This window comes from Grus americana, chromosome 3 (assembly GCF_028858705.1).
Source record: "Grus americana isolate bGruAme1 chromosome 3, bGruAme1.mat, whole genome shotgun sequence".
Lineage (NCBI taxonomy): Eukaryota > Metazoa > Chordata > Aves > Gruiformes > Gruidae > Grus > Grus americana.
The window spans coordinates 86,354,513-86,380,333 of record NC_072854.1 but is presented as its reverse complement, the minus strand read 5'-3'; the positions used below and the strand labels follow the sequence as shown (position 1 = coordinate 86,380,333).

Sequence of the window (25,821 nt, the reverse complement as noted above, 5' to 3'; positions counted from 1 at the left end):
AAGAATGATGTTCCTCCTGAACAGATTAGAAAACTCATATCAAAGCAAGGCATGAAGTACTATCATTTTACTCCCTCCTTATTTACCAATTTTCAAATTAGTGCCTTGAATACCCAAAACTGAAAACAATACATTACAAAGAGTTCAGTTACAGCAAAGGTTATCACATTTTCTTAATGCTTTCATGTCCAAAAGCAATTTGGTTTCGCTATGTCTAAGGCCATTATACTCAAGATCATACCAGGTAAGAAAATTTGATGCTAAGAGTTTCAAGCTGTCTATTGGGTTGTGGGCTTTTTCTCCCTGCCAAATAGTATTCAAGTACGTTTACTGCTCTAACAGAATTTCTTTTCAAAAGAGAACTTCCAGAGCATCTTTTTAACTAATGAGGTCACAGAAGTTCAGGTATAGGACTGTTACAAGAATACACATAACTCATAATCCTAACCCATCTTCACCAGCCTTATTAAAACTTGCTATTTTATGAAGTTTCAAAACATCTGGCAATATCCTGAATGTCCCAGCTTGTGAAAAATCTAGTATTTTAAAGCCTGACTCATGGAAGCCTGATACCTATTCATAAAAAGCCATTTCAGTGAATTCATGTCTTCAGAAGGTTGTATTGGTCTTGCATCGGACACTGCAAGCATTTTTAGGATATATATGCAAATTCTTGGCCTGCTTTATTTCTGATGAAGACAGAGTCAGTAATCTCTCCACTTATAATGTCTAAATTAGGTTACTATAAATCATGGATTTATGACAAATGAGATAAACATTCCCAAAATACCTTTTGGCAAAATGCTTTTGGACTGCAATTTTGCCAGATTTTTATTTGTCTGCAAAATTGTCAGTCTATAGTGTACAGAGACATCATTTAGGTTCTGTCATACTACACAAAAATGCTTTGATGTGTAGCTCTTCCCATTTGTATAGGTTGTGCATACCAGTGACTCTCCAACTTTTTTATTTGCGCTCATGAACATCCATACAGGCAACTCTTAAAAATCTGTGAGGTTTGGTATAATATTTCTGGAGCTTTTCATTCTGTCACGTACAAGGTAGGCAACAGAATTCTGTAATCCCCTGCTTCAAGCTACATTTGCCCAATTTTAAAGACAGTATTAACAGAAGGGCTTTTTTACAGGTTAAGATTACTGACTTGGATTTTTCTACACAAAGTATCTGAGTCCTCAAAACATGGTAAAATAAAATTTAAAAGCTTCAGTTAGTTTCTGAAGTTGGATTTAACATGTCCTATTGCTTCATTACAAGGAGACCACAACTCCCAGTGGTGCAATGCTACCGGTAAGAACTCTGTAACAAGGATGATGCTCAAATTGGCTAGGACTGCATAAGCAATACTACAAAACTGTTTTCACTTCTACATGCTGAAGCTTGCAAGATTGTATAAACCAAATAAAAAGGATTTACAGACAAACAGAAAGCCAGTAATTAACAGTGTGCTTCATTTTTATTTTTATAATGCAGAGCAGAAAAGAGCAAGCGATGCTTATCTGAGGAAACAATTTCATAGTGTGTCAGAAGTATGATTTCTATTAGAAATACACAAATTATGCCACGCAGTGCTTCCAAATTCACACAAAAAGTATTGTAAAAGTGAAGCCCTGCTGTGTCAAATATGCCACACAATGCCTGTTCTGATAACAGCTATTTAGGTTAGGGCGTGACTTTTCTCTGATATAGCTGTGCTAGTACAACCCCTAGTGTGGACACAGTTTACTGCCATGAAGGCATTATACCCGTGTAACTTATAAAGCGTGTTCCTAAGAAGGAAAAGTATTAAGTAAGGCACTGTTATTTCAGCACAGCTACATCCACAATGGGAGGGCTGAGACAGAAAACGAGAGGGCAGTAGGTTATGCCACTTTACAACATACTGGGCCAGATGAACAGATGCAGGTTTTGTGTAGAGAAACTGTGTGGTATACCTCTTTCCTCTCCCCCCCTGCCCCAATCCTAATGTTGATCAGGATCATGATGGATGGTATTACAAAACACTTATTCAATTTAAGTAGTAACATTGCTAATTGCTTCTTCATTTTTATTCTACGAAATATTCATGTTAAATATTAATAAAAGGTAGTCACACCAAGGTACCAACATTTTTTAATAAACTGAGTAATAAAGATAGGAAAGGAGATATTAGAATAAAAGAGAGTAAGACCAAAGATATATAGTCCCTTTAATTTTCCTAAATGATACAAATTCAATTCTGAAGAACTTATTATAAATATCAGTGTACGATAAATACATGTCTGTATTTACTGACGTATATGCATCTGAGGAGCCTAAATTGTACATATGGGGATTTCTGCCTATGCTGACACACCTGAATAACTTTTATCTCTTTTTAAAAGTCACCACATATAAACAAAAATACATCTTCAAAAGTCAAATTTATCCACAGCACAATTAAAAATACAATCATATGTCAAGAAACGGTAAACTCACTTTCAATATAACAAAAGACAATCTGAACCATGATTCTTTGCTTTTAAAACAGAAAAATGCAACATTTAATATAGAACAGCATGAAAATATTCATACATTATTGTGTCTCTACTTTTAAAAAATAAATATGTATTTATTATGAACAGATGGTGGCCAGGGAAGGTATCAACTCTCTCTCTTAGCCAGAAGGTCAGGTCATGGCTGAGAGACCAAAGAACAATTACTGTTTGCTATTCAGTGCCATATAAGATGAAACATTTCAGGTTTTTCTTTCCATACAAAGCTAGATGCAATTAAGTTGTTTTCATTTCATTTAAATGACATAATTTGCAATGACTTGCTAACATTTGTGAAATTTTTATTTTTAAAAAAACAACAAAAAACCTCCAAAAACCAAAACCCCCAAACGTACACACACTCTTTTTGGTTGCCTTTTAGCATATTAAATAATATAAGGACCTATACATAACTTTCTTGGTTACTAGACCCACAACTATTAAACAGCTGCTAGATGCTGAGCCTGAGAATTTCAAAACAGTTTGTTTTCCGTTTTTTAAGGAACCAATAATCATATTTGAACAATATAATTACTTAATTACTGAATTACTCTAATAATCTTTGCTGATAGGAACTCCCCCTTCCATTATTTCACTTTAATTATATCAAATTATAAATCACCACATTTTAGTGTATTTATTCCCACACCGAATAAAATACCAGTATGTCGATACACTAGGTTAAAATATTTTGTTGAATTTTGCAATTTGTTCAAAAGGCAATCGTGAAGCAAGTTGGAGAACAGGATTTAAAATCCAAGATACTTCTTCAAATATCTTATTAAACGCATCCTGTTTTATTTGTATGCCAAGATTATGCCAACTCTTTTATCTGTGATATCTGTCAAGACACAGACGACAAGCCTGTTTTTTTGTTTTTTAAAGTGTCCTTAGGCCTAAAGGATGCAGGAGTAAAAAAAAAAGCCAACCCTGAAAAGAAAATGCTTTAAGGCCCCTGTTTTTCTGCGCTGTATAATCTTCTATATATATTGAAGAGTTATTTTATCTAATAAACTTCTCTCTTCAATTTTACATATCTTGTGATTATAATTTGAATTAATATTGCTCCAGCCTAAACGTGTACTTGATTAAGTTAATAAACTTACTGCCCTACATAAAGATTTTGGGGAACTGGTAAATAAAAATATAATTTTAGAAATACTGCATTTTCCCCTACATATATTTTTACAAAGGGACAGATTTGTTCACTTCTTTACAAGAAAAAGAATGATTTAAAACCTGTTGGATAGGCTGTTCTAATAACAAAATGCATATGAAAAAATTATCCTCATCTGCATCTTATACATCTGTGTATTCATAAGACATCCACTCTCATGTGCAAATCACAATTTATGAAGGAATAACTGTAAGTTTGAATACCTAGAGAAAAACAGATAGAACCTCAACAAAAAGGGCACTTCAAAAGATGCAGATTACACCTGTTCAAGCTGTTTGCCAAGTATGTCACAGGTTACTCTAATAATCTTTCTTAGTGCATGGGATGTTTTCTCACAGACTACCTGTAAGGCATACACTAGTTTTTGTATTATTATAAAACACAGTTTTAGATAATCAAAAATTAATGCCTAGTGGAATTTTCATATAGTTTTTTTTTCTAGAAGGTTATTTTTTGTTTTTTTTTTTTTTTTTTTTTTTTTTTATTTTTTTATTAAACTTTTCTATGAATTCCAGCATTCATTAACCTTGAATCTTTTAAAAAACTGGAAGATAAATGATTTTCATTTTTGGTACAGTTAGATTATACTTAGAGTCTTTAATGTTTTGTCAGGCTGCATGTATACATAATTATGTGTGGATTTATTTGTGAGAAAAAGTGTATAAACATATGTATACAGTACATACAATTCAAGTACGTTGTATGAATACATATGATAGAGTAATTCTATATGAAAGCATGGGATGAGTATTATGTAAAACTGAACATACTAGGGCTGAAAACAAGAATAAGATAACCAAAAGGTATTTATTTAACAGTAATAGCTGGCTTGTTGCCATTAATTTAGAAACCATTTAACAGTAATAAATGACCACTACTAGAAAAACGAATCATTCCAGCTTCCGAAATAACCCTACTTAGGCTTCTAATAACTGCAAAGTGATAGCAGTATTATCTCTTACCTGGTCCTTAATTTCAAGCTCCCTTATAGTTTTTGTTCTGTACTCTCTGAGCTCCTTTTCTGCCTCATCCTTCTTCATTTTGGTTTGATTCAACTGATAGCGCATTTCTCCACACACCTGTTAGATTATACAGACAATATGATCTGTAGCTTGAAGAATCCATAGTCCAGGGTTTGCAATTAGATCTTTTGGTGCCCTCTAGAGGTTATTTAAATGCAACATATTTTAATTTACAGATATTTTAAGACTACATATGGTAAATGTTTTTATATAAAAAGGTGGATCTGAATTCTCTATATAGTCATTAACTTTGAAATATGCATTGCCTTCTAGATTCAATTATATTTGGATCAAGATTTTGCTAAGTATAAATATTTATGTTGTAAATATATGTGCTACTAAATACAGTTAAACTACAGTTGCTGGTTTTATATTCTTCTCCCATTCTCTCTAAAATCCCAAGAAAGACTACGTCAACACTTTCAAAACCTAGAAGTAAAGGATCTATCACACTCCTATATAACGGCACAGTTTCTTATCTTGCCAATTTTCCGCTGTTAAAAAGAAAATGTTTAGATGTTAATGCAATAATTGTCAAAGTTAGATCAGAGCATTATAGACTTACTATAAACTGAAGATAAATTCTTTAAAAACAATGTCTAATTCAAATATATGCATGGGCCAGAAGAAAGGGATCAAAGCAGCATTTAAAGAAATCTAGTACCACTTCCAGAAAGGTAACAGCTATTCTCTGCCATTGGGATGTTTGTTATGTCACCCCCTCATTCCTTTCTACCTGAAGGCAGCTCAGCTTCAGAGGGTCTGGGAGGTGTTAAGGGAAAGAAAGAGAAAGGAAAAAAAAAAACCCACACCAATCCCTCCCATGTAACTTTCACTACTGCTGTGCAGGGATGTTATTCTCCCATTGCCCAATCTAAGACTTTTAAAGTATTCTATTTGATCATATCTGTTGGGAATGGAGACGGATGGTGGACAATGGTCCCCTTTTTGTCCTTATCCTGTGCAATCACCTCCAATTTGTGCCTGTTCATTTCACCTTATTAACCAAACATAAATACATGCACATTCCCTAATGAGAATGCAAGTGTGCTCACTTGCAGCTACTCAGAGAACTTTCTTTCCAACTCACTCTGCTTCCCTGCCCCACTTACATCCTTTCACCAGACTTGCTTCCTAAATGTACACACTTTAAACGTGCTCAACTTGGTGCTACAATCCTCTGTGCTTCTCAATAATCTCCTCTCACATGTTCTACAATCCAAATTAATTTCTATTTTTCAGTCACATATTCTTCTCATTTTCACTATGTTTTTTAAATTATTATTATAAAAAAATTAGGGTAAAAGTAAATACACATACTGCAATCAAATCACCTTAGGAAAAACCAAAACCAACTGTCATAGCTTTAAGAAGCAGCATCACTTACAAATTCAAAGGACAGCTTGTGAATCTAGCCCTGTTGAACATAACCCAAGGTAGCAAATGCTCTGAAGAATGGCAAAGTTCTAAAGCTTTTTTTTAATACCGAAATATCATATGCAACTACAAAATCCTAAGATGCAACTACATAGATTGCCAAGCCTGTCTTTCTATGTCCTCCTTCCTTTATATGAAGGATGTAACAAAGTCCAATGTCACTTCCTTCAAGCAAAATAAATAAAAAATAAAAAAAAATACAGCCATCCTTCCCTTCAGCTCCCACATACATCGTACAAAGTGAATAATGCAGAAGAATCAGCAGATGGTGCTGTCCTTATAATGAATTTTTCAGTCTCATAGTTCAGAGTGAAAGAAAAAGATTCTCACTCCAAACTTTTTTCCCTGACTTCTGGTATATGCAGAAAAAATTATTTCAGATAAAACTCAAAAGGAAAAATGTTGCTATTTGCTGCTTTTAATAATGGCAAACCAAGTTTGGAAACAAAGAGTCGGATTCCCAAGCAGACATAGATGTCACTTACACAGCCAATGAAAAAGGTCAGGGTGATGGCACATGGTTCCGACAGCAAAATGGTCAGGACCTTCCTCCAGGATGTTTGAGACTTCTCAGTTCACAACAGTGACACCAATGCAGTTTTCCAATCTCTCAGGACAGTGCAGCAAAAACACAGCATAGACTACTGCAAAGTGGCCACCTATTCAACTTCGTATTGGTTAATGTTAACTGAAGCAGGGACTGGAATCACAGTGTCACTCTCCTGCGAGATCACTTTAAATCAGTAGGCTATAAAATTGTTCTTTCCAGACCAATGGATATTTACACCTACTACCTCTTTCCCCCATCCCTGCCCTTGTAAGTGGTGCTAGTCATCTGTGAACCCAGTCTGAAAAATCAAAAGCATGTTTCGGAAATGATAAATCAAATCCTTAAAATGCTCCTCCATTTGTCTTTCAGCTGAAATTGAATTGAATTTTCTAATAAGTTTGGATGATTTTTTGCTGTAAATTTTCTGCAATACTTTCACCTATTTCCACCAGCAAGGGCAGAAGAGGTCTAGGAACTGATGAAAACCTCTCCAGAAGTCTCTAGAGGCCTAAAGAATGCCTTGCTCCCAAAAACCTTGCAATTAACAACTGAGGAGGTAGGATTGTCCCCAGGATTATTGGTAAGGCATATTGACATTTCAAGAGGCTGTAAAAAATTTGAATTCTCAGATTGTCTATTCCATAGACATTTAGCATCCCTTCACCTTCATGAGGTTGAAGTTATTCCTGTAACAAGTGAGTGATGAAACTAAGCTAAACACTATAACAATGTGTCATCCCTAGCATAAATTTTGGATGGCAATTGTTTTTTCTTTCTCATGTTATGACCCAAATTATGGCTCTAATATTGAGAAGCGTGCAAAATAAAGCACCCAGAAGTGATACATGTACATAGATAGATTTTAAGCTGCAATTCTTAACTGAAAGAAAGATCTCCTTGTAAAAGGCATACCATCAATATTAATGAATAAAACAGCACACCACATACAAATTCTACAGGAAAGTACTTGAAAAACAGTGATTTGATACAGCTCCCTTTATTTCAGCACTGCATCTCCCAGAGGTAGCAATTACAGGACAGGGTTGAATACTACATTGTCTCATTCACACCAAATGCAATTTTTAATGAAACACTGGATTGCAGTTTTAAACAGTGATTTGCATAGTCTGCAAGTTAGAAAGGTTAGCCTTTGCATCACAAGGTGACTTGGCAGACTGAAAAAGTTACCTTTCTACTTGTAAAACTGTACCTCTGGGATATTCAGATGAAGTTTACATTTATCACATCTTCTCTACTAATACAGAGCAAAACGCAGAAAGAAAAAAATTCTCATCTTTCAGGTCACAATAAGGAAAACCTAACTCAATACTCATTTATAAATATGCCTACCTTATTCATCTCCATTTCATGAGATGAAAGCTGGTGCTGTGATTCTTCTAACTGGTTAACTAAAGAGTTCTTCTCCCTTGTAATTCTCTCTACCTGAGCCTCCAACATTGCCACATTCTCAGACATAGCCGTCACCTGCAAAAAGCCCAAGAACACTGTAATGGCACAATTTGACCAAGCACAGATCTAAATCTTGTGGGACTTTCTCCTGGAAAGCAATCATATATAGCCAAAATAGACAGCATTAAAAATACAATTACACATGAAAGATATATTATGAAAATAAAAATTAAAACTATATGATTAAATTATTTTAACAACAGGTTCATTATTTTGAATTAATTTACCATATAGTAGTTTATTTGAAACTTTTCATCAACCTGACTAGTCTCCAGGACTTGTTAGTATAGACAGTGTCAGAAGCAGCTGGTTGCATTAGTCTTGCAGCTGTAACTGCAAGTACAGCAAGTACTATTTAACAGCTTCTTATCCATCCTTATGTAGATTGATTTAAGCCAAATCATGTTCCCCCCAGCTAAAGAAAACTGTCATTGCAACCACGGATCTTAAATTAGTTTTCAAGTTCAGAAAACATTTCAGCACTATAGATCAAAGCATGATGTTGTATAAAAACCATACAGAAATAGTATGTTCAAAATTCTACTGTAATTCAGATCAAATTTTGCTGAATGGTAAAAAAATGTAACAATAAAACAGAGACAGTGACCCTTCAGCTACTTAGCCCCAAAGCTTACTAATATAAGTGGAAATAATGGTGTCTGACAGTTCTAGGTTAACTTACAGGAATTCAAAGCCAAACCTAGAGGTTTATATATTCATAACTATTTTCCACTCATTATACATCCACCTGACTTATGTATCATGCCAATTCTCCCCTTCGAACAAATCACTTCATAAAGTAAGAGATAAAATATTCATATGGAGGTTGACTTGATGTACAGTATACCATTTCTACCATCTCATAATCCTGAAACATAAAAGTGGTTAATCATACATAGGTGTAAATCATACATATAGATCACAGTTTTCTACAAAGTCATCCCATATGTTTAATTATCAAGCATGACATCATCATAGTGTCACTACATGTCATTTAATGTGTATGTAGGATTTACTAAAAGAACTACGACTACTGAAAGTGGGAATCAGTACCAGTAAAATGTATTTCAGTGGGTGATGAAATACAAAGTAATGCGGTGACATGGAGTGAATTATTCTACCAAAAAAAGGTATGAAATGCTTGTCTAATAGGCTGTATTTTGGAGTGCATACTCTGCTTTAAAGCAAGTCTGTAACTAAACAGCTAAATGCATAAAAGGGATAATTTCCAATAGATAGCAAGGACTCAAACAAGGAATTGCTTAATAATGTCTCATTATCTCCAGTGTAAGGTTAATTTTTTTATTTCAGTTTGCCCTGGCAACAGATTTCTGATGATCATTTACAACAGTTCACTTTCTTAAATATCACTTAGCCCCTATCACTGTGCTTAATTCCTGGTTTAATATCTGGAACTGGAGTCAAAGGCTCTGACTTCCTGTAGCAGCTTCAGAACATTATTGTGCCATCTTGTAATACCAGAAATACAACCATATGACCATGATTCCCTGCCTATGTTTGTAGCTTTCCAGCCATTTCACAAGCAACAACACTACCAAAGAACCTCCTCTTTTTTAAACACTTAAATAGTTTATCCTGTTCAGTCTGTGCTCTCCAGATTTTATAAATTGTATGGCTTATTTCTAAGAGGAGCCCAAAAATACGGAAAACTGCCTACAATCAGAAGAGAAATTCACTATGTTTCCAAACCTCCAGCAGAAAATGGTTGAAGAGGTTGCACATCAAACGAGCATGAAAACCACTAATTCACAGCGCATTTCTCTCTCTACTCTTCTTCCCATTTCTTTCTCCAATCACCTTAGAAGTGCCTCCTCAGTCATATCTCACAGGCTTACTGCTGTTAGCATGAGGTTTCCTCTGTAGATTGCATCGGGCAGAAACCACTTATGTTTTATACTCAGATTATACTAGCATCTAGAAGTCTAAAACAGGTTATCAAGGCTCTGTTGTAATCATCACAGTATATCTGATGACACAGATTCTGTCTCAAAGGGTTTATAACATCAGTAAAAGTGAGAAAAGAGATTTTGACACATTTCTGCAGGTGGGCAAATTAAGCATATGATAAGATCACTCTGAAAAATACCATATTAGAATGCAAATACAATACTGTAACATTAAAATATATATACGTAAGCTCAAAGTAGCAAAGAATCCTAAATTTGACGTGCTAACTTCTGAATGCTTAACTGGGCAACCTAAATAATCTTTATAAGAAGCTATGTACAAACCTTGCATCACATATTACTTAACCCTTTCCTACTTTGACAAAGTGTGTTAGAAAATATCACACAAACTAAAACAAGTGCATAACATCAACAACTTAGTATGTATCTAGTGACATAGCATAAAACCCAGTTATTCAGACTCAAAGGATTACTTATCTACCACTGCTTTAAAGCAGTGGTAGAAGTGATTTACTGAGCTCTTAAATCCAAAACTGAAATAAAATGAAAAACAAGCAAACAGAAATTTTAAAGAGGATGATACGCTTGTTGTAATATACAAATAGAAAAAACCTGCCTCATACCATTGCTGTCAAGTCCTCCCTTTCCTTCTTCATTTCTTCCCGCAGTGCTTCTTTTTCATCAGTCCTCTTATTTAGCTGGGCAGCTAACTCCCTTTCAAGACGATTCTTCTGCCGTTCCATCTCACTTTTCAGCTGCTCACACTGGACTAGAGCCTAGAAAAGAACCTATATTTTAAGTGAAAGAAATCTGAAATTTTACACAGACGTGGTATTTATCTAATGCCTTCAGAGAAAACAATTTGCTATTAGAAAGCACATTTTTTTTTTTATACATAGCTATTATGATATTTATACATACCCTACTGTGTTAACATCCAGAATAGGACTAACAAATTGAAAACAGATGTACATGTTTGTATGTATACATATGCCCTACTGTAATTTATAAATCTATTAGATTTTAAAAGTCATGGCAAAGATGGAAGCATTTTTCAGAGTATATTTTCCAAATAGGTAGCTGTTCTTCTAAAACTAAGATGATTATTTGCCTTGAATTTAAAATTCATGAATATACATCACTAGAACCAGGGTCCAATATTTGACTCCTTGTAAACACTGTAGTTACTGCCTAACTGCATAGCTGAAGGAAAAATAAACAAATAATGTATGCACGACTTCTTGTGTTGTCCCCCCCCGCCCCGAAGTGAATTACTGAGCACCGAAGGCTAAGAAGAAACTTGGAAGTCGTAAGTAAAGATTCAAAGAAACAATCTTTTTTTAATTATTTTTTTTTAGTTTCAGGTTTGTCAAATAAAGAAGATTAATTCTACCAAAAACTCATAAATGTCCTGCTTAATTTGAAGTGCTAAAACACAGGTTAGAGATGTCTTTTCTATCAAAATAGAAGAAACATAAGTTCATATGCAAGAAGCACAGTACACACTATCTTCTAAAAAAGCTGGGGGGGGGGGGAGGGGCAGGCAGGAAAACCAAAACAAAAAACCTATCACAATTTATGTATCCCTGCCAAAGGGATAGTTGAGTGTTATGTCAATTTAAATCAGAAATACGCTACTCCATAAAGTAAATCAAAGTATTCAGAGCACCCTAGAGGCAGCTTGCTAGCTCATGAGTAAACTAGATTCCATTTCATCATTTCACTGATATTCAGCACATCCTATTTCAAGGAAGCTAATGTAACCTCCTTTTAGGAGTCCTACCTTATTACCTTGTATTTTCAAATTAGTTTTTTTAAAGTGCTTATTTTCCTTTAAGTAAAAGACAATCCCCTATATGCAGTTTCCTTGGTGTTGGGCTGCTCATGAGGGAAACAAATGAAACTATAATTTTTAGAGAATGCTCTAACAGTCTCCATTAGTTTATGTCAATTCTGCGGAACCCTCCTCAGGGTCTCTTTCCTATCACAAGTTGGTGAGAGAATCCCTCTGTTGTTGCCTTAAATACTTTTCTGTAGGAATTTATCATCAGCCAACAATTGTCTGCATAAGACTGCCATAGTTTGGTAGACATGTAAACCAACGCAACTCTAGAAGAAATAAGTTGCAAGAAGAAACGTGTATTTTGTTAGCTCCACTGTTTTGACCACATAACAAGCACTTCAAACAGTTATTCTTCTGTGACATTTATGTTGAAAATACACTCCTGGATTTGCTTCAACTATGGAAATTTAACCTTACAAGATCTCCTCCTTGCTCCATGTAATAAGCAAGAGGCCACAAACTAGAGAGACAACCGAAAGACAAGGAAAAAACTGGTGGTTTTAAATGATAAGCACCTGAGCTTAGACTTTCTGTAAACAGGGTGATGAAACTGTAATTATAACACATTTGGCTTCCAAATGCTAACTCCTCACTTTCCTTATGTGGTCTGTCCTGTTGGATTCTATGATAATCACAAAGGAAAACAGTACTTCACCTTAAGAATAGAATAGGACTGGGAAAATAAAGGATGGTTTATACTTACCAACAGAAATAACAGTGCATGTAAAAATGTTAAATTAATGCAGCATAAGTAAAAGATTTCTCCCTGTTCCTTCATATTACAACAGTTTTTGAGCATGGAAAAAACACACTACTACTCAGTCTTATATACAGATAGCACTTCACATTTCCTTTCTGCAGTGAAGAGGGTGGCCAGTAGAGACCCTGTGGAGCTGCTTTCTTTATAAGGCAGAAATAGTATAGGTACAAAGACCCATTTTATGAAAGGTTCTATTAATTTGTCTTATTAAGTTTTATTCTTAGGCCACATTTCTAACATGAGCTACATTGAATAAGAATTTATAGATATTTTCTTTTAAAATATTAAAAGTTTTTTTAATATTAAAATAAAAATTATATAATGAAAAAGAGGAAGATCAGATCACTGTATCACATTGAGGAGGAAAAGTATTTTGTGCAGTTTTAAATAGCCGTAAGTGAATAACATTTCTATCAGACAACTGTAGAACTCACCCCCAAAAAAGTAAACAAGTAAGCAATTAAAAAAATTAACCCCTCAGGGACAGGATGTGACAGGTGAAGAGTGAGCTCAGAAGGATTCTTTCTCTCTTTGTTCAGTAAAAAACAAGTAGCTGTCATACTCTGAAGATAAATTTAACAAGTACATAGATTTCCAACTGTCCTTATTTTTTTCCCCCCACTGTTTAAAATTAAAGACCCTACACACACACTCTTACAGCACTGGATGGCATTGGATGAATAATAACCAATTTGATCAATAGAATAATTATATCAATCTTGTCCACTATTAAACACAAAAGCATTTAATTAAAAAAAACCCCAAACCAAAAAACCAACACCCTCTCTCAATTCCATAGTAATTCACTAATAATACAGTAGATGTCACTAAATATCAAGGAAATAAATTTAGGTCAAAATCAGTTGACTGTATATAGTAACTAGGGCTAACACAAGCATTAGATCAAAACTGGGTTTATCATTATTATTTACAAAGCACCAAAAGCAGCTTCCTGTAGGTAGCATCAGACAGGACTTCTCATCTTCAAAGAGTTCAGTTAGCTTATCAGTTCTTGTACTGCACTCATCTGAGGCAAAAAGAGATGTTTGTAAGCATTTTAAATATTCTTTCCAGAGTAGCTCAGAAATGCGATATGAGAATTATCCTCCTACATGTCATGAATGCCTTTGAAAATTCTACCATTCAATTTCTACCACATAACTGTGAAACTACATCAGAATTTAAATGATGGCCTAAGCATGCAACACACCCTACAGCCTTGATGAAAATTTAAGAACTCAAAAATAGAGTTCATGTTACTGCTCAGAAAAAAATTAAAAAAAAAATCACAGTGCAATCCTTTTAAATCTACTACATCATATCAACACATACATCATATCAACACATGATAAAGGTTTTAAGCGTGTATGCTCTCATTAGCATGAAAACTAATTAACATTTGCAGTAGATTTGAATACTGAAAGGCTCTTGTGTCTTATGACTTTACCTTTGTTTTTTCTAAATTAGCCTCTTCCGCCATTTGCACAGCTTGTTTAACTTGCTCACAAGCATTAGATTCTCTTTGTTGCATCTCTTTCATGTTTCGTCTCAGAGAAACGAGTGCATCCATCAACTCATCTCTTTCTCTGCATATAAAGAAAAACCAGATATTTCTTCTATATCTTTTCTCAATAGAAAAAACCCAACAAACCAAACACAACAGGTATATCAAATAAAAAATGTTGAAAGATAAAAGACATAGGAGTGCTAAGTTAAGCATGACTAAAAGTAGCATGGGTTAAAAGTTAAAGACAGCATACTGCTAGCTTGGCAGATATTACAAATATCATTTATTTGCTGGCCAGTCCTTTACTTCAGAAGGATGGACCATTAGTGAAACTGCCAGTAATGACAGCAGAGTTCAAGTCATAAATATATTACTCAAGTTGAGCAACATACTGTTGGCATTAGAAAATGGGGATCCACACTAAAAAAAAAAAAAGCAGTTTCTGAAAAAAACCAAAACAAACATATAAAAGCAATATGAAATTACACCGTCATTAAATGTAAAATAGGGAGAAAAAATAAAAGGAAGGGTTAGGTTCAACAAATAATTCAGATCGCTAAGTATATCAAATGAAAATCAATAGCCCTTTGCTGCAAACTGGAACTAAACTAAACAATAAGACTTCTGGATTCTACATCCTCTCTGAACTTTTGTTAACTAAGAAATTAAGATCTATACCAAACAGTGAAGCACAGTCAGTAAAACTGTAATACTTAACTTTACAGTTTCACTATTCTGCATGTTGAAAGCTTTTAAATTAAGAGTATAATTGTCTGTGTTTTAGGTGAAACTAGAGATTCAGGTTGAAAACTGTTGTGTTTGGGTTGGTTTGTTGTTTTTTTATTCATGTTGTGTGGAATGGTAACACAGTTGTATTTACCAGAGAACTAAGTCATATTTAAAATTTCATTTCAACAAGATTTGGACAAAGTCACTTTGAAAATCCCTACTGAAATACCTTTGGTTGCATCACAGGAAGATATACCTTTTAGATTTTGTTAAATCTCAAACTGAAATATCAGTTTAAGAAAGATAAATAGGTCAGCTCAAATCTTTTATTTCAACCTGCACTCTAATACAAGATGACAAGAATGTACTGGTTTATAGTTTGCTCCTATTTTCCAGTGTCTGTGACAAATAATTACTTTTCTTACGAAAGTAGACTTCGAAACATGACTTTTCAGCAATAAAGACCTTTCCCAGAAAATTCTTGGACAATAGAAAAATACATAATTCCTGGCAACAGCTATCTAACGAGTAGAGGTAATATCCATTTGACAGACTATACGTACTATGTCTCTTCAGTCTTCTTGCTTCCAATTAACCCACTACCTCATCTCCAGCAGGCTCATCCTAAAACTTCAGAAATCCTAAGTAGCTTCAAATATCTGACAATAAATAAATGTCTGTTTAACAAACTGCAGTATCCAATCATTATTACTAGCAAATGGAGAGATTTTTGAACATGATTGATTAGTAGAATTTCTTAGAGAAATAAACATTTTAGTGCTGTTGGGATTTCTGAAGGATATATACTATAAAGGCTAAACATAACTTTTTTTTTTTTAATAATTTAAATAAAAGCTACAATCAAAAAAGGGCTTCAAACAATTTCATTTATTTTTATCCAAAGGAACGTTTTTCCCTGATTTATTGTAGTTAGGGAGGAACAGTGCATCCTATACCAAACACCTGACATACTAAGCAAATTCAAGGGGAAAAAGAAGGATTACACTGCTGATGTATCCTAAAAGTCCCTCAAATGTAAGGAGAATGATGTGGAGCCAGAAAAACTTCCAACTACAGGAAGATAAGGAAAATTTACAGGAAATAATCAATGAAAATATATGGACTTCCATAATATTTGTTCTGACAGAATGGAGTGTTTGTACAAAAAATGCAGGAAATTAACTATCAACCATCTCATGATCTGGACAACCCTAGGTATCATAATTACAAGACAATGACTAATATTCTTTCCCAGTTGAAATAAGTAGCAAAACTACCATGGATTTCAAACCAGTTGGGACCTACACTCATATTCTGCCATTGAATTTAGCATTATAACTTCAATTTGGGACTCCATTGTTCCATAAGCACACATCTCTCTGAGTGCAGCCCAACACATTGAGACCTATATGGTTTAATGTAAGCAACTGTACTTTCAATGAGAAAGTACACACCCCCCCAAACCTACTTTGTTACCCTCTCGATGGTCTGCATGTGAAGATTGGAATGAGTCTGTGCAAGAACTGCCTCGTGCTGTGCGCATTTCAGACACAGACCACCAACCCGGCTAGAATTCGTGGCTGAAACGAGTGACTTGTGGTGTTTTAGCCTTCCTTCCAAATCTTTGCATGTCTTCTGAGATTCTGAAAGGTCTTTTCTAGAAAGAAGATATAAAAATTATTATTTGTGCAATCAAATATTTCTACAAGTTATATTTATATGCAATATATAATTACAGATGTAATCTAAAAATAACTGTAAGAATCCCTGTACTTTAATATTATTTTACACATTTCAGAAGGCTAAGGAAGACTTTAACAGAGAAATAATAGTTGAACTACCCAATCAAAATTATTAATAGACAAACCAAAATTATATTAATTTGTTCCTTCCTTCTGTGGTATCAAAAATAGGAAAGTTACACAGAAAAGTATTAGATAAAACTTGTAGACTTACATATTGTCTGAAGAGAGTACAGGATTCATTAGCCAGAAATACTATCAGGTGTATAAATATTTCAATACCCTATCTAACATTTTTCTGTTCTTCTTACTAACAACATCATTAACTTCACATTTCTTCCCTGCTCTCAAATTAACTGTAAAGTTACAATACAAAGTAAAAGTCCCCTGCGCTCCCTAGACAAAATCCAGATGTATTCAACACACTCGCTCTAATCCAGCGATACACACAAAGTTGAGGTCAACCACATCTCCAGAAAAACAAGGTAAGTTTTTTTACTTGTCTCCAAAATTTTTACCAGGTGCTCTGAAGAATTTTCTCCAGAATTTCCAAGCATCTGTCAGGCCAGGGAGAGTGCAAGCGGTAGGAATGCTGACATCAGGAAGTTCCAGACAAACGCACACTGTGCACATATAGATCAGTTTGACAAATTGTGCAACAAATCCAAAGCTTTTGGTTTGTTATGCAGGCCATCTGGGCAGCATACACATAGTAAGTCTGACACATTCTGGTTGCATTGGATTTACTGTGCACATGATATATACACTGCATGCAAGCTTATTTCCATCTGGAAAATCTTCTGTGCACTTTTTCCAATTTTAGTAGTTGGTCTATTAAATATAATCCACTATAACCTGAACAGAATTTGCTCTGCATATATCCTTTGACAATCATGGTACAACAGACCTATTGTTGTGAAATCTTGGACAGAAATCAGCAGGTCCTATGCAAATTCATGCTTAAAGGTAAAAAACAAAGATAGTCCCACTGAAAGGGATATCTTTTCTCACTTTAATTAAAATTTAGCATACACTCAAGTGCTTTGCAGAACTTACAGTTTGAAAGATTATGACCCTTAGGAGAAATCAAGGGGCTGAATAATGTACTTGTGGAAATTTTCAGACTGTTTTAGCCTCCAATATTTATTTCTGAATATATGTAACACTTCAAGCCAAGTGGGTGTGGAGGGGGAGGGAATTGGATTACGTAGCTGAAATTTAAGATCCTCCTTCACTTGCACTAGCACAATTGGCTTTGCACGTTTAAGATTTCACCACTGCAGAGGGCATAAAACTTGTCTCCCTACCAGTAACTCTTTTTACACACGCACACAAAAGCCTAGAATTTTCAGATCTATGAAACCACAATTTATTTAGCGCAAAACATAATTAAACTGATTCAGCAGGAGTATCATGAACGCAGGTGTACAGGGGCAAGTTTATTCCTGAAAATCAAATCGTTAAGTGGTTGCCTCTACTTCTGTTTTCCCCTAGTTTGCTACCTATTCAAACCTTTAATATTTTGAGGTGTACATGAGGACTTATTTTCAAATATTTTTGTTTTTAAAGATACGCAGGTTACATGACTGGAAACACTGCCTGCATGCTTCAAAACTATGTTTTCCTGCTCCAAAATCATTATGTGGCCTAAACTATTTTGATGCTTAAGATTTCTAAAACTTATGATACAAAATATTAGTAGAAGAAAGCTAATTACAGAAGAGCACACACAAGTTAAAATTTTATTTTCTCTTTTTTTCTTTGATTGGTCTACCTTAACAGACATGATGTTTCTATAAGGAAAAAGAGTAAAAAGGATACAGATATTTTGTATCAAGTTGTAATTTCTATAAATACAATAATTCAATTGAATTTATAAAATATATTGCTAATGTTGCTATATAGTAGCTGTACATTCTATTTTGCTACATTTATATTTGAGAAAGCTTCATGTAAAACTAGCTTTCAGGGACACTATCAGAAAACATGACATTCAGGCATTTTCTTACTTATTCAAATTAAGAGTGGTTCGTGTTGTTATGAAGTCATAATTTATTAACAATAATTAAAAAAATAAATAATTTCACTTTACCTTAGAGACAGTATTTGAGCATCAAGGATATTGACTTTTTCTTGATAAAGAAGTTTCAGTTTCTCCTTTAGAAAAGATGGGAGAAAAGAAGTGTCTTCTGCTTTCTTCATAATATTGTTTTTACAAATAAATCTAGACATTAGTCACATTCATTCTTTTCCCTTGAAGATACAAACTTGTTGAAATACTAGTGTCAGAGAAATCTAAATATTTCACACTTGTGAAAGACTACAGAATGAACAACCCTCCCATTTCCTTATTTCTATACATCTTGCCAGATCCTCAAACGGTAAATTGCTTCAGCTCCAACTGCAGCCCTCTACAATGATTTACACAAATTGATGATCTTGTCTCAAGTTTGCTCTTACTCTCCCACAATGCAGCAGAAATAAAAGAGGAATTCTTAAGAACTTCAAGTAGACAGGCTATTTATTTATTTATAAAAGAGTTACTCTTATTACCTGGTCAAGAACTAGGTATATAAATCAACCACGCCAATGTTAAATGCAATGATGATAACGACCCAGATAAAGCACCAGAAATTTAGCTTGCTATGACACTTAGAAAGAAGTCACAATCAATATGATTCTCTTGCTTTCAATATAGCAGATGAAGTAAAAGTGCAATTACTGTAAAAACTAGCTTTCAAACTACCACAGGCATTAGGGATCACTGAAGAGGTTTTCAGCTGTAGATGATCCACAAAAACCCAACAAAAATATATTTTACTGGAAAAAATTAATAAATACCTATAATTATCTTGAAGAATTAAAGTACCCTTTAAATTCCACAGTACACATATGCACATGGATAAAAAACATCAAAAATTTGTTAACCATATTTTTCCCAAAAGATAGCAATACTACCCCATTAATTTAGAGCAAAAAAATTAAGAATATCTTCCCAAACTAAAAATACAGGATAGAGAAAACATCATCTCTGAATTGCTAGGGCTCCTCTGTATCTCTAAAATGTATAATTCAGCTGAGGGAAAACAGATTGCACAAAGCTGCTTTTGTACCTTACTGAGCCTGTGCTGCTCCAGGAGCAGAAAGACTCATTGCAAAAGAGCTTGCCTGGAGGGCTACCTAAATTAAACCAGCTAGTTCCCACCTGCTCGCGCATTGTGTGACTGCTAAGAATCTCTGAAGTAAAGCAGAGCCATCACTGACAGGACATTCTTAAAACAAGACTTATCTCTGAAAAGCTGACACCTGCAGATACAACCTGCCATCTGTGTCTAACTGGATAATATTATTGATTAGGGTATAATGAGAAAATGAGGTTTAATCTGAGGTCAAATTTTATTCTTTTAAGGTTCATTCAACCAAAACTCCTCCTCTATGTCTGTTACAAAATTAGTCATCAGAACTGCATCAACAACAAAGCACCAAAAGATTTTGCAAAGGTATGACTGCAAAGAAAGTTAATACCAACCAGTTCTACAGGCCATTTCTCTATTTCTCCAATAGCTGCTGTAACAAATGCCTTATCTTTGTTATGTGCTGGTGAGGAGGTGACAGGCTGACGCATGCTACAGTCATTACCACCAACAATCCAGGAGTTCTGAGTATTTGCCTAAAAAAAAAAAAAAAAAACCAAACAAACCCACTTCAGTTTAATTATGTAGGCTGTTTTTTAAACAAATGTTAATTATATAAGTATTAAATCTTATAATTTTCATTACAGTAGAATATAAGAACCAATGAACAAGTTAATTAGGTTGGTGACCTATGATAATAATGTTATGCACAGGAATCCATGGTTACAAACTCTCATTAATTTTTGACTAAAATTCAGTTTGCAGATAATCATTTATACAGCCTTCCTTAAAAGAATCAAGTCCCTGAACACTGATTGAAACAACAACAGAAAACCAAAAACTTACTGAGGCATCTAGAAGAGTTTGCTCTCTCAACATATGTTCCGCAGATAAGAACTTCAGTTTCTGATGGAGTTCCTCATTTTCAAGAACAACTACTTGTACTCGATCTTTCATCCCAGACAATTCCTCCTGTAGGATACAGGAACTGCATGTAAAAGGCTTCTTGAGATGGCTATCAACATTTAAATACATCTTGAGACCAAAAGTCTAGATTAACATTCTCAACTATTTTAACCCTTTTAGAGAGAATAAGAATACCCAAAATACATATTTTGTATTTTTGTAGCTTCAATTTCCATATAATTTCTTAAAAAGAATTGCTTATTTATATTTGTGATAAGACACAAAGACATAAAAATGTCTTTGAAGACCCTTAAACACTACACAGGCACCAAGACACATGGTAAGGCTCAGTATCTACTCAACTGCATTTGACTCAGTTCTGGTCATTACAACAATCGATCTCAAGACTACGAGTAAGTTGTTTTTAAAGCAATTCTTCATATTTAGGGGACCAGGGTTTTAGTGAGTGAAATATGTTGTCTAATACCTTGCAAAACTTCACTTCTGCTTCTAAATGGTTGATGTACTGTGACTGATCATTGATTATAGGAACGAGATCAGAAAGGGCTGGTAAGTCTCCAGTTGCAGCTTCTGGGGGTTTCTGAAAGAAGTAAACAATAGCATGCGTTATTTTCTGGTTTTCCATTTATTGCAGTAAGATGTTGCTTGCACACAGAATACTATGTACACATAAAAAGTCTCCAAGTATTAGATCATGAGGAAGGGAGAAACAGTAAGAACTTAAATTCTTCAATACAAAAAGTAAATATGTCACTGCTGTCAAAATGTACAGCTGCTTGATTAAACACATCTGTAAAGCAGGATTAAATCATATCCATGAACTGATTTGTAAATAGCAGTATGAATTTCATTTAAGCGTATCATCCATTTTAGACAAATGTAAGGGGGTATATTCTTCTCTGTGAAATGAATATAAAATCCCTTGAATTTTAATGAGTTGTGGATGTGCATCAAAGGCAACTCCTCTAAATGTTGATTAATAATTGCTACAGAAAGACAACTATGTCTGCAATTTTAATACCTCCATAGAAACACAGGAAAATGTGATATTATGTTTATCAAAGAACTTGATTATTGGTATTAAAAGAGAATTCTGAAAAAAACCTTTCTGAAGACCCTATAAACAGGTAAAATTTTGATAGCCTCACAAATAACTAGTTAAAGAAGGTAATGAAGGGAATCCTTGCCCATTCAAGATAAACAATTGCCTCTCTGCCTTGCTCAGCAACATTTAAACTAGGATTAAACTTTTTACAAAATATGAAAAACACAATTGCTCTAATTTTACAGCATGTACTCCTAAGAATACAGTACAGATAAAGAATGTAACTATTACTATAAACACCCTTAAAATCATAAATTGTTTCCTGAAAACCACAGCCTCTCTTTGATCCTACTAGCTACAAACCTTGTCAGTCTAATAAAAAGGACTTATTTAGAATGGATATAACACATTTTTATAGTATAATAATTTATTTAGTTCTAACAAATTATAACATACTTTAAAATAATTTTAATGCAGTAACAGTATTAAGCACAAACATGTTAGTCTGCAATGGAACTGCCTTTGAATTCAAAAATAATTAATGGAGTCTCTACTTTCAAATTTAAATAAATCAGCTACTAATAGATCCTCACTCATCCTCTTTATGTATTTCAATATTGCTTTACTACCTTAGTTTGCTATTCCACTATTGCAAATTTCGTCCACTGAAAGAACTAATTACAGTCTAATGCTAGTTGACATATGAGCTATTCTTATTCCTGAAGCTAAAAGAAAGTATATCAATGTAAGCCACATGTTTTGGTTTGTTTGGGGTTTTTTTGTAATTAAGACAGTCAAACTGGGACGTGTCTTTAAGTAAAACATATATCCACTTATACAAAAGACGTCTGTGTTTTTCACCAATTTACTGAACAGTTTTACTCACTTGTAAAAAGGTAAATCTCCCTTCTTTGTATTCTGTTCTGGTAATGATACAAAATTCACACAGAGTTGTTAATGGGGTCCTCTTAGAGGAACAACAGGTACATTTCTAGCATTAGTTCACTATTCCGGATGAAGATGAGCATCTTTATGCCGATCCCTAGCTAGTTTTGAAACTGATACAATTGTAATATCTGTGATCTTGAGGCAGAAACACACCTTTTTTGTGCAAAAATATTCCACAATTTGCTTCTTAAATATACTTAAAGATCATAGAAGTCATTTTCAGGAACTAACTGCACAGTTGAACTCCTAAGTCTCCTGAATTTCCTAAAAGATTCAGAAACCTACATCTTTATTTTCAAATATTATTTTTTAAATATTAATCATTCAAAAAGAACCGAAACCTCAAACCAAGCTACTAATGGCTGGCTATTACATCTACTAGTTATCTACAGGTTCTGTCAACAATTGATGGGTTTTTTTTTTCCTCAACAAGGTATTAAGATTCCCCATACAACCTTTAAAGATAAAATCCACAGTGAAGGAACGTTTCTAGCAACAAAAGCCTTCCTGTCAAACTATACTAATCTAAGTATTCGCTGTATTAAAGGGGGGACTCTTCAAAAATCTGGAACTACAATTGAGGAGATAAATTGAAGGTTTTCCAGAACCATGTAGAAAAACATTTAGAGAAGACACTCCAAATTTGCAATGTATTCCCCCTACCTCAGTGCATGTAAGTTCTATATTCTATTGACTCAGAATTCATCTTGCTTTAAAGTCTATTAATCTCAACTACTTTATAAAGTTTTAAGAAATGCATCACACTTGTTAAAGTATATATAATATAGCACCGATAATATTTGTAACTCATCGTTCTCTTCCTCTGGCTCCTATTCATCCCTCCCCTCTTTTCTGAAAGTATAATAGACACCTTGCAGCTGAGACCTCCAACTGCCTCCCTGAAAAGATTACACCACAGCAGTGTTTGAAAATGCTACAAACTCCATTTCTATTCAAACTGTTTTTCACTGAAAAACAGTGCTAATGTTTAACCTCAGAAACTTGAGAAACATTGGTGTAATGTATACAAGAGTGCTAAGGAATGGTTTCACTAAAAGGAAAATAATACATAGCATACATATTTTCCCAACAGGAAAAGAGCAGAGGACTTCTTAACACAACTTATTAACTCACAGCACTGTCACTGGGATATTTCTTTATTTAGAAGCCTCTACCTGCCCCTTCATGGAGCGAATGCCTGGTAGATCATTTGCGATTTATTTCTTTCTACCTTTTTTACTACACAATTTTTATCAATTATAAATTAATTTGGGAATTTTTCATTATTATTCTGATAATGTAATGTGTTATAGTGTGAAAGAACAGAGATCAGGGGAGGCATATATTTAAAGTAGGCCAAATATTAAAATCAGAGCTGAAAGACACATCCGATCAGTATGAATTACCAAATGTTTAGGCCTGAGTCTCAGAAATGCTGTTCATATTTGCATTCTTAATATTGAAAAGTTTAGCATATAAACACAAGGGTTTATAAAATATAAATGCCTGGCAGCTTTAGAGGCCAGCATTTTACACGGTGACAAATAGTTTTGCCAACATCCCAAGTAATTTGGCCAACCTTGTACTTTTCCCGAATGCCTCAAATGTCAAACCTCTAAAGCCCAGAATTAGACACTCTCCTGCTGGCAGTCTTAAATCTGCTGCCCTGTAAACTGGCAAGAAACAATGAGAATCAGTCACGGGAACTCCAGCTATAACAACAACATCAGGAACCCAGGCTGGGTGCAGTTAGGTTAGCCAAGACCTGACTTGTAAAACTGCAGTTGTTGTATGATGCAATCTTGCTAGGCCTTGACCTCAGGCGATGAGGTAGAGAGCAAAAGGAAAACCTCTGCCCAACCATCTAGGTATAATGAAAGAAAAGATGTACTCATTTGATGTCTATTGCAACTTTTGTCAACGGGCAAGAGAAGGGAATTTTGTTAAGACAATATTATTTATACATAGGAAATGCTGTAAAGTTTACTTAACAGTATGCTTTCTGTGAAATATTATATTTAACTATAAACACGTGCAGTCATCTACTGTTCAGTAGTCATCAGGTATTTCAACATAATTCAAAGCAAAAGGTTAAGGTTACTCCTAATCTAAGTTTGCTTTCCTTGACCTTTGAGGAATCTGATTATTCTTACATAAGAAGCATTGATGCAGTGTCCAGCAAACTGCCAGACAAGCTCATATTTTATAAGGGTTTGGGGTTTTTTTGGTGTGTATGCACTTTTGTACTTCCACATTTTTTGAGCTTTACACTTGGTCTATCTTCAGAACACTTTCACATCCTGGTTAGCAAGCAGATGAAGGACAGTTGAAAAGGAGAATAAGGCCACCACTTCACAGAATCACTCTCATTGGAAATTTCAAGAGGAAGAAATGGGATAAAGCCCTATCAGTACAGTAAATCCCCACCTTTTCTGCGTTTACTCCTCCATCCTTTAATTTGCTCCCTGAAAGCACTCTCACATGTTTCTTAGAAAAAGTATCCTGTTTTGAATTTTTTGACTCTGCTAAAATTTCCCAATACTAGTAGTAAACTTTGACAAAGGTGGATTAAAAGATGCTTTCCCTCCCCTCCAAAGGCTAAATACAGATCATACTGGTTCACGTCATGTCAAGATCAACAAATGCTGCACCGTTCCATTGAGCTCCAAAACTCTAATTTTATCCGGCACCGTTATGAGGCAGGACATCATGGTAGGACAATAAGACGAAATGTGTGGATTTTAGAACACTCAGGAAAGTTGAACTTGAAACGTTCTCAATGTCAGAACAGTAGAGCTAGAATAATTACACAGGCTCAAAGCAACACGCAGGAATACAGACTTTTAGATTATTCTGCTGCTACCTCAACTTTGACAGCAAAGAGCTGCTTGTCTTAGTATAAACCAAAAGTAGTCAGTGGAGGCCATCAAAAGATAAAACTGGATCAATGCCTTTGAAGTATTTTCCTATAAGGGTACTAGTATCTAGGAATTCCTCTGTAACTGAACTGTCCCTTACACATACTCTGGTGAAGTTCTGCTGCAAGAAGGCTAAATTTGAGAAGCCCTTGT

The 25,821-nt window shown here is 34.4% G+C and overlaps 1 protein-coding gene across 4 annotated transcripts in view; it reads right to left on the bottom strand.

The window, feature by feature from the left end:
• The window catches only part of SDCCAG8 (SHH signaling and ciliogenesis regulator SDCCAG8), a 111,225-nt gene that overhangs the window by 76,585 nt on the left and 8,819 nt on the right, over positions 1 to 25,821 (bottom strand). For all 4 annotated transcript variants that reach the window (XM_054819197.1, XM_054819196.1, XM_054819195.1 and 1 more), the window contains exons 4-12: positions 21,224 to 21,337; positions 20,677 to 20,802; positions 20,226 to 20,366; positions 18,789 to 18,853; positions 16,423 to 16,611; positions 14,166 to 14,304; positions 10,739 to 10,891; positions 8,068 to 8,202; positions 4,671 to 4,787 (exon numbers count right to left, since the gene is read on the bottom strand). In XM_054819197.1, the coding sequence (XP_054675172.1) occupies positions 4,671 to 4,787; positions 8,068 to 8,202; positions 10,739 to 10,891; positions 14,166 to 14,304; positions 16,423 to 16,611; positions 18,789 to 18,853; positions 20,226 to 20,366; positions 20,677 to 20,802; positions 21,224 to 21,337 (1,179 nt within the window). The remainder of the gene's footprint in view (positions 1 to 4,670; positions 4,788 to 8,067; positions 8,203 to 10,738; positions 10,892 to 14,165; positions 14,305 to 16,422; positions 16,612 to 18,788; positions 18,854 to 20,225; positions 20,367 to 20,676; positions 20,803 to 21,223; positions 21,338 to 25,821) is intronic.